General features: G+C 41.5%; 2 protein-coding genes across 3 annotated transcripts in view; one reads left to right on the top strand and one right to left on the bottom strand.

The window, feature by feature from the left end:
* Positions 1-2,181: 2,181 nt before the first annotated feature.
* LOC105201083 (ubiquitin-like modifier-activating enzyme 1) lies at positions 2,182-8,988 on the bottom strand. Its single transcript, XM_011168941.3, has 5 exons — positions 7,840-8,988; positions 6,182-6,656; positions 5,515-6,022; positions 4,289-5,362; positions 2,182-4,068 (listed from the first exon to the last, which is right to left on the bottom strand). Exons 1-5 carry the CDS (start codon positions 8,261-8,263, stop codon positions 3,343-3,345), a joined length of 3,207 nt encoding a protein of 1,068 aa, XP_011167243.1. The 5' UTR covers positions 8,264-8,988; the 3' UTR covers positions 2,182-3,342.
* Positions 8,989-9,754: 766 nt separating this feature from the next.
* LOC105201086 (unconventional myosin IC) overlaps positions 9,755-9,917 on the top strand; it is a 47,591-nt gene continuing 47,428 nt past the window's right edge. Inside the window, exon 1 of one of the 2 annotated variants that reach the window (XM_011168947.3) lies at positions 9,755-9,863. In XM_011168947.3, coding sequence (XP_011167249.2) covers positions 9,841-9,863 — 23 coding nt within the window. In that variant the 5' untranslated portion in view covers positions 9,755-9,840. The remainder of the gene's footprint in view (positions 9,864-9,917) is intronic. The other variant, XM_011168948.3, reaches the window with a different exon arrangement.

The following is a 9,917-nucleotide window of genomic DNA, read 5'->3' as shown; positions in this document are numbered from 1 at the left end:
TGATGTGAAAAAAGGAAGACATATATCAGTCAAATTTCAAAATTTTTGAGTAGTAATTTTTTTTGCGAATTTCTTTAATATCTCTGTGTTCTGATAGCCCCGAGAAGAGTTCTAACTTTTATCATTATGGATCAAATCGTTAAAGTGAAAAACGAAAGAGTTATATCAATCAAAGTACGAAATTTTTGAGTAAAACTTTTTTGCGAATTTCTCAAATATCTCTGTGTTTTTATAGCTCCCAGAAGAGTACTAACTTTTATCATAATAGATCGAATCGCTAAAGTGCAAGACGAAAGAGTAATATCAGTCAAAGTTCGATATTTTTGAGTAAAATTGGTTTTTTTTCGAATTTCTCCAATATCTCTGTGTTCTGATAGCCCACAGAAGAGTTGTAATTTTATCACGATGTATCGAATTTTTGAAGTGAAAAAAGGAAGACTTATATCAGTCAAATTTCAAAATTTTTGAGTAAAATTTTTTTTGTGAATTTCTTTAATATCTTTATGTTCTGATAGCCCCGAGAAGAGTTCTAACTTTTATCATTATGGATCAAATCGTTAAAGTGAAAAACGAAAGAGTTATATCAATCAAAGTACGAAATTTTTGAGTACAATTTTTTTGCGAATTTCTCAAATATCTCTGTGTTTTTATAGCCCCCAGAAGAGTTCTAACTTTTATCATAATAGATCGAATCGCTAAAGTGCCTGTTACTATTAAACATCTTTTTTAAGTAAAAATATGATTGTGCAAAATATGGGCATAAACATATTGATATGTATTAATATGAATGTTAATGTAAATAATTCAGACTATAATAAATAAAAAATTACGCGAAAGTAGACGTAATTAATCATTTATGCACATTCTTGACCCCTGTTCTGGATGCAACATACGCGATACGCGTTAGATTTTATTTGCAGCAAAATGGATGTTAGCACGGACATCAACCTACATCCATTTCTCGAGAGATGGATGTGGGTTGTTGTCCGTGCTAACATCCACACTGTTTTTAACGGCGAGTTGCAAAATAGATGTGACACGTAATTCCTATTCTGACCAGAATGGATGTGTGTCACTAGTGTACGGGAGTTTCGAAGCGTTATAGGAAAAAGGCCGCCGTGGCCGCTCTCAGGTTCCTCTCTGCTCTAGTCGGAGCAGGTTCGTCTCGCTATGAAAACGTTGCCGGCACTGATTAAAGCCTATACACATGAAAGATCGCGGAGGCAACGTACTCGACAGAAAAAAAAATGAAATATGAATTTACGCATAGTAAGTAGTAAGCGCATAAGAAGTGATAAGAAGTAACTATTAAATTTTGATATATCAATAATTTCAATTCTAATTTTTCTGTATAACTTTGAAGATCATACTCCGAAGCACGCAAAAAATCCTCGCACGAAAAAAAAAAATCAATTCTACTGTTTCTCCGTCTTTTTTTCATCGCACGGAAAATTTAATTAACTCGGGATTGATTGAAAACGAATAGGTCTTCCGTCTGAGAATGGCACAAAACATGAGAAGGCGTACACTTGCCATTTTATTTTTTTGTTATTATTCCATTACTTGTTGAAATCCAAACACATCTATTTGTCTATCGACGAAATTATATATTTATATATATATTTATATAATAAATATCCGCATTATATCCTAAAATTAACAAAATATCGTTCCTTTTATGTTTGTTATCTCCCTTGGTCTAAAGTGTACGCAATTTTTATCATTTTCTTCTTTTCTCTCTTTTTTTTTAAAGAAGCTTCTCTTTCTTCCAAAGACATCTTTTTATAAATTTAAATGCAGTGTATACGTCATAACAACAACCAGCCTTAGCCAATAGTTTATCCATTATTATTATTATTATTATTATTATTATTATTATTATTATTATATTATTATTATTATTACTAGTACTACTACTATCATTATATTATCATTGTTATTCGAGAAAGACATTGCAAAGCAGATAAATCAGGTGAACAACGTAACTGGATTGATTACATAAGCTCTTAATGCGTATAGAATCTTTTGTGACGTTAGAGAAAAGAAAGCAGTTAAAAAAAGAAATACGTATATCCAGGGACTTGATCACGCAGTTACTTTCTCGTTTCTGTTGAAATAATCACTTGCCCGGAAAAAAAAGGAAGAAAAAAAAGGAAGAGAGGAAGAGAAAGAAACGAGACATATTGTTGCGTTCATTATTAACTCGACTGATTATTCACATATCTTTCTACGGGACTAAGTTTGATAATACAATGAACAAAGGAACCTCAACAGATAAAATAGAGGAGTTTCATCTTTCTCCAGTTTGATTTGCATCGGAGTCTACAGAACGGAGTCTACAGAACGAAGCGACACGCGCGTTTGCGGAGTGAGCCGAAAAAAATCCCATCAAAGATATCCTCTTCCTCCTCCTCTTCCTCCTCGTAGAAATTTGGTATTCGCTTCTATTTTCTCTTCTTTCTTTTCCCCTATTCAATCGCAATCGTGTTGGAACGCATCGCGAGCAAACCGGTCAAAATAAAATACCACTCGAGTGAAAGACGAAAATTGAATTTAGCCGAGAAGCGAAAGACTCCGCAGATTTGCTTGTTGCGATTGTGTATATCGGATTATGACATCAGAGAAGTGAGAAACCGATCTATTTTCACTTGTATCAAGATATAAATTTGGAAATAGTGAGAAATTTGTGTGTATACGCAAATATAACTTTTTAGAACTTAATAAATTAACGAGTCTACACTGTCTATAGTTCATTAATTTGACTTAAATAGCAAGTTCACGATACATCATGAATTAATTTTTTTTTTTCTTATTATTGCTATCTATTGTTTTAATATTATCCATATTATCTCTATAAAAAAAAAAGAATTTGACCATGAAATGTTTCATAGAAATAAGGAAATCGGATATTCGATGTTAATTTGAGTGAAAAACAATTAAAAAAGGTACAATTTTATACTTCTGATATCATAATCCGGTATGTTCGTGATAACTAATCGAAAAAACCTGGTGTCCAAAATTATTTGCAAATGTTATTCCCTAAATAAAACGAAGAATCCGATTTTGCTATTGCGCGCACTCGCTGCTCAAAATCACTACTACTAAGCGCTGGCGGTAGTAACGTGAGAAATTGCATCTCTGACAGCAAAAAAAAAGAAATATGTATATATGTAGAAAGAAAGTGTGCCTCATATAGACATTCATAGACGAGGACAGTAGCAGTAATGTCTCCTGTATGTATTACATCGTCGTAAAATAGAAATTTGTAGAAATCACTATGTACGGCTAAGTGTCTCAGTTAAGTAGACATCATCTGACGCGATCGAGGGCCACGCGGGCGAGTCAGGGTAGAGTGTAGCGCACATACGGCACTTCGACGTCGTTCCCGTCCTCGTCGTTGCAGCACAGCTCGAACACGAGAGCGCGCACATGTGGCTCCAACTTCTTCTTCGACACCTTCTTCACCACCTCTGACATGAGCAGGCCCATACGCTCTTGGCACTTGAGCTTCGCCATGAAGAACGAGTACAGCATGCAGATACCTTGCGATAACATTGTCACTTCCAGATTGTGACGTTCTTTGAAGTAGTCAAGGAATTCCTTCAATGTTAATTCGCCTTTTACTTCAAAACGATCCCACAATGTCCACTCGATGTCGTAGTACTTGAGCTTGGGAGCAGCAATCGGTTCGCTGAAACCGAAGAACGGTAGCGCCAGGTTCACAAAGCCGTTCTTGTAAAGCGACAAGTCACGAACTCCGCGCGTCAGCTTGTACAGTTCCAGACAGACGAGACCAGCTACCACCGAAGTGGTAGTTGCAATCGCTGGAATAATCTTGCCAGCGATTAGTTTGCTCTTATGCCGATCCGCCGGCGAGATTTTGTAGTTGGTAGCACGCAAATTCGATGCCGCAACAATGAAGTCTATGTGGAAATTGGTGTCGTCGTCTTTTTCAAATTCCTGTGGGTAAATCACCATGCTGTTCAGATCCTCCATCTTCGGCAGCTCTTCCTGCAGCTGCGACAGTCGTTCATGGTCGATGTTACCACTGCCGTTTGACACTTGCACCTGAAAACATAACCGATTCTTTGATTTTCTCCCAACGTTACAAAATTTCTGGTTTTGAATATTTTTGAATATATTTTTTTCAAATTTTATTATCATTAATATTATTATAATTAAATCTCGGTTCTCTCTTATTAAGATTTTCAAGAATTTTTCATTTTAAATGACGCTCAATTTGAAATTTTCACTAATTGTTTGAAGCATTTATTAGTTCGTTTCCTACCTGTGAGTCTGTTTCAGCGATCTTCACGCCGGATTTGGGTGTGAAGTCTGGTACTTTGACAGTGGCAAGGATCCTAGCGATCTCTTCTCTATCACGATTCGTGGGTATTCCGTAAACTTTAGCCTTGAGATTGGCAGCGGCAACAATGTAATCCATATGTAGGGAGTCGTTGACATCGAAAACTAACGGATCTGGACAGCGTTTCGGGCCAGACCAGAAAGGCTGACCGCTCGAGGTCACCTGATCCGGTGGAAAGTTGAATAACAGTTGACGGATTTGATTGCTATATTGTTCTTGCCAGTGGCAACGAGCCCATGCCACACAATCAGCAAAGTTGTTCGGCCTCTCGTCGACTAGCGCTATCTTAACAGATTCTAAAACCTCAAGGGGCTGCACACCGGGCAGCTTGAGCGTTCGTTCGACAAACTGCGGGTCGGAAATATGCTGCGCTGCATTCTCCGCAGATTGACGGAACAGGCCTTCGAAGGTGTCGCGAGCCCATTGTAGAGTATGTTCAATAGCATTGGGGAAATTTTTGAGAGTACAGATAGGAATGCTCTTTTCCGGTGGGTCCTGCGACGAACTGTATGATTCAGTGAGGAACGGCACCACCACTTGGGTGTTGCCTTTAGTGCCAAGCGTACCAGATTCCAATAGGGGTTTACGATAGTATACGCAACGACGATCCATGTAAATACGAGCGTTTACGTTATCGAGTGCATTTGCCACACCGTCCAGTACTTCGAAGAAATCATCGTTATAGATCTTCTCTGTCTCCGGACACACCCGATTCTCGTGCGCGACCACCTTCATGTCGGGATTCATGCCCTTGATGACTCTGGCCGCCGTCGACGACTTAGATTGCTGCACATCTGACGGCCTGAACAGAAACTGTCGATTCAAATTGGATTTCTCGATCAAGTCCATATCCGTAACCGTGACACAACCGTTCTCCGCTCCAACGCCAATCATCGCGAAGTTTTTCAATAATTCACAACCAATTGCGCCGGCACCGACCACAAAGTATTTCAAACTGCCGATCTTGGACTGGAAATTCTTACCAAAAACAGCCACCTGAAAGAAAAATGAAACAAACAATTATATAAAATTAAATGTTTCATACTTTTATTTCATAGATTGAATTTGTAATTTTCTATGAAATTCTACAAAACTTTCTTTGAGAAAAAAAAAAACATTTTAATTGATCACTAGTTGCAACATTGTACCTGAGAATCATAACGAGATCCCGTAGCACAGCAATCCTCCTCGGTAAGCTCTGAGCGGTCAACGGGCAGACATTCGATGGCGTCAAAGTATAACCATTGATAGATAGGATGGAACTTGCCGGAGCAGGCTTTCATCACTTCCTGGGCAACAATACCGCCAATCGTGGCGTTCATGGGGTTCAAATCGCCAGCGGACACCTTGGCAAACGTACGTAACAACTCATTGTTAATCTCAGTATCAAAACCGTAGTTGTCCTTGATCTGTTCAATAATGGCGATAAACTCGTCAGCATCCGACTGGTTCCACGGCCGTGGCAATGTACCTCTATTGGCTATGTATTGATGCAGCGTCAGGAAAGCTAGATGTAGCTGTTCCGGATAGTCGAATTTACCAAAGTCTGTGATGACAAACTCAGGTTTCTTCAGGGCCGTTTGCAATGACGCGAAATGTAAAGTTTTGGGCATCTTCACCTGGGTCACGATACCACTGCGCACGTACTCAGAAAACCTGGCAATATTCGATTCGTTTAATTAGACTGATCAAAGAGTTTCGTCAAAGTAAAAAAAAAGACATTATATTCTTTTTACAAAAATAACACAATTATTAACAAGATCATGATATAAAACTTGGACAAAGTAATTGCTCGTAATTGCCTGTATGCCTCACCTAGAGGTATCGCCAATGCTAAAAGTGTATGGTCCCAACACTTTGATCTTAATTGGATCACACCCATTTAATTCGGTCATGCCCTGCACCTCAGAGAAAGTCACATAGTCACCATCCTCCATGCCATGGCGTGTGTCATCCAGGCATGTAACAACGCCCTCGCTGTCGCGAGAGATGCTGGCGATCATCGCGCTCACCGGTGGTTCACCATTCGTGTCCACCACTGTGAACGTTTCGCCGAAGTCACAGAATACCTGCGAGAAGAGGCCGCGGGTATCGGCGAGTATTAAAGCGATATTGTTGGCGTGGGTGATTTGCGAGATACGTAGCTGCTCGGCCAGCGGTGTTTCGGTCAGCACCACGACCTTAAATTGTTGGATATATGACTCGCTCAGAGGACCGGAGTAGTGACGAGTAGGCACGTAATTGTTCAGCTCTGACAAACGTTGACAACATGCCGCCGCGCGATTCTTACCTGTCAAACAGATTCAGTTTTAGTTAAAAAGCATCTGCTCCAAAACATATATTATCGATCATAAATAATTAAACTGAAATAATTACAAAGTTATAATAACAGCCCCATTAATTTCGGCAATAATATTAATGCAATACAACAATTTATAAGACAAAGAAAATTAAAAAAGAATAAAAAATATTTAATTTTTTCTATTTATTTCTTATTTTATTTTTGACAAAGAATATTTTCTAAATTACATATTTCAATATTTTTTTTATATTATTAAAATTGGTTGAATATTCGTGCACAAATGTACACTTGGCCTAGGGAGAAGTACTTGGAAATAGTTTTGCAAAATTAATTTAATATATATCAATATTGTATGATATTAATTTAATTAAATGCATTTAATAGGTCATGTCTAAAATGTTTTCTAGTACATTGAGATTGGTATCTTGGAATTAACACAAAAAGTATGTTATTGAAGTCGCTTAAGCAATATTTTGCAAGACAACCTTTTCATGATGACTTGCACTAATGCACATACAGTTTGCAGTTTTACATCATGTTTTAGAGTATACATTAAGAATAACTGGATATGACAACTGCATAACAGAATGGTGCAATGTAATTATAATTTGCTCAACAATAGCACAACAGCTGTGCCTTATCTCAATTTAAATCTTATCATTTCACAGATTAGAGTTGCACATGTTTATCGCTGGGAACCAAAGCCAAATCTATGATAAATAAAAAAGGTTTCAACCTCCTTTTTCTTTTTCCTGTCAATACATAAAATTTATTACATTTCAAATTCATGAAATATCTTTTATCTTTCACTGACATCGCATTTCATTTTCGCTGTAGAAAGTAGAGAAGAATGCAATCAAAACAAGTACATATATCTGTGAAGGAAATTACCAATCTTTTTTTTACAGATATCTACTCTTTTCGAAGCATGATATTTTTTTTCTCCCCAGACCTCGCTTTCCCGCTTATATCAATTGGCAAAAAACATTTACAAGATTAACGTGTGATACATTGCAACATTGGTTTTAAATCAAAGCTCTTTCGATTACTGATCACACAAAGAAATTAAAAGTACACGCGCGCTTTCCTTCGTCTTGGGCGCATCTCACGTGTTTCCGACCGGCATTATTCCGCGCGCGTACGCTCTCCTCTCTCTCCCTCGCCCTCTCACCTACGTCCGCCTCGGTGAGATAAAACTGTGAGCCCAGATCGGCCAGCTTGCACGCGGCATGGTCATGCAGCGTGACGGATTTGACGCCGCCGAGGATGACGTTCTTGGCGATCTCGACGCCGAGGCCGCCCAGGCCGGAGATGAGCACGTCCGAGGACGCCATGCGGCGCATGGCGTCGTGTCCAAGGACATAGAGCTGCCGTGAATATAAACCCTCGTCGATCTCTGCGGGCGCCCGACCGGTGGTGATGCCGCCGCCGCTGCCGCTGCTCGTGGAGCCGTTCTTCGCCATGTCTACGTCCATCTCCGCCACGTTCGTCGTCGTCAGCTCGTCGTCGGCTCCTCCCGTCGTGCTGGCAGCACCAACGCGTCGCTTCTTGGCTGGGGGATCAACGGAGCTCTCCGCCACCTCAGCACTAGACATCGGAGGACTTGACGGACGTGTTCACGGGGACGTCGGATTATGTGCCGTCGATTATTTCCCCTGATTGTGCTCTCACTCACACACACACACACTCTCTTTTTTTCTCTCTCTCTCACTCTCTCACCCTTCCCTCTTTTCACTCCCTCGCTCTATCCCTCTCACTCTCTTTCTCTTTCTTTCTTCTCTGCTCGCCACCGCTTTTCTCGCCCGCGCTCGTCACCACGCCGCACACACGGCTCCTCGCCAAATCTCGAATGCCGAATCTCGGCGCCGACGGCGACGACTCCAGCACGTAAGACGGATACCCAGCGACGGACGCGTACCGACCAACCTCACACTGCCGCCGCCGCACACACTCACACGTCGCCCCCACCACTCTCCTCTCCGCGAGCCCGCTCTGCTCCTTTGCCCCCTGTTCGACCACCACTGCCGCGCCGCAGCCCCGCGAACGCCCTCGTGTCTACCCGCGGCCCGCCGCGACCGCGTCACCACCTTCGTGTCCGTTCGTGGAGCACCACCGTTGCCGCCTTTGTCCCACACCTCGACGACAAGAGAAATTCTCACTGAGCGCGATTCACCGTTCCGCCCGATCTACCGACGACGACGCTGTCCGCTGCCGCGCTCCACGTCCCACCCCCCTTGCGCACAATCATTCGCTGTTGCTACACGGATTCGTCGATTCGCTCGCTGTCTCCTCTCTCTCCTGCTCTCTCCTCTGATAAAGCTGTCGCTGGTCGCTGTGCTGGTCGCTGCGTCGCGGCCGCCTCTGATTGGACGCGTCACGAACGAGGGAAACTGTAGAGTCGGCGCGCGCCGATAAAATAAATCGTCCGCGTTTCGCATTTTGCGCATTGTTATATCCGATATTTTTGCGGGCTTCTTCGATTACTTCTTCAAATAAACTCAAACTAAACTCGAGTAAGCGAACGTAGTATGAAAAATAAAGATTGAATTTGAAAAGCACGAAAAAGCGCTACTTTTCTTTTATTTCCGCATAAATATAAGACTAATATATTGATCGAAGTTACAATTAAGTCAATCGCGGCTTTTATATAAAAAAAGGGCGGTGAGGCCTTCTTTACTCATGAAAATCCTTTTATTAAAGATGAAATCGGTTTCGACTTGAAAAATGATTGCTAGCACGACGAAGAGAAAGATCTTCGAGTTCTTTTAATCAAACGACGCATTAACTTTATAGTTTTATTCAAAAATCGTCCTTTATTGTTTGCTAGCGTCAAATTTTGCCTCGCCTCGACGAAGAACAAATGCGCGCGACGGTATTCAAAAATGGCGCGCGTATGTTGGCAACAGTTGGCAGCGCGTCGCGAGCGCCAATCGCGGCACGTGTTTGCAGTGACGCGATCACGAGATGCGATCGTCGCAGCCGTGGTTCGCGGAGCGCGCGGGCCAATCGGAGCGCGCGACTGACAGAACTCCAGCGTTTCAATTCCGGAGCGGTTCAACGTTCTTTCGATGGAATGATGCGAGGTGAGCGCATTGCATTTTTGCGCGGATCAGCCACATAACGTTTCTCGATCGCGGATCTTAGGATAGGACGACAATAAAACTGCGAGATAATGACCCGGCAGGATCTGCTTCCGTAAGAATTCCAAACGTTTCTCTTTCTTATCGAGTAAGAACTGACGGCGCGCCA

Source organism: Solenopsis invicta, chromosome 14 (assembly GCF_016802725.1).
Source record: "Solenopsis invicta isolate M01_SB chromosome 14, UNIL_Sinv_3.0, whole genome shotgun sequence".
Lineage (NCBI taxonomy): Eukaryota > Metazoa > Arthropoda > Insecta > Hymenoptera > Formicidae > Solenopsis > Solenopsis invicta.
Note: the sequence above shows the minus strand (reverse complement) of the source record. Positions and strands in the feature narration are given on the sequence as shown.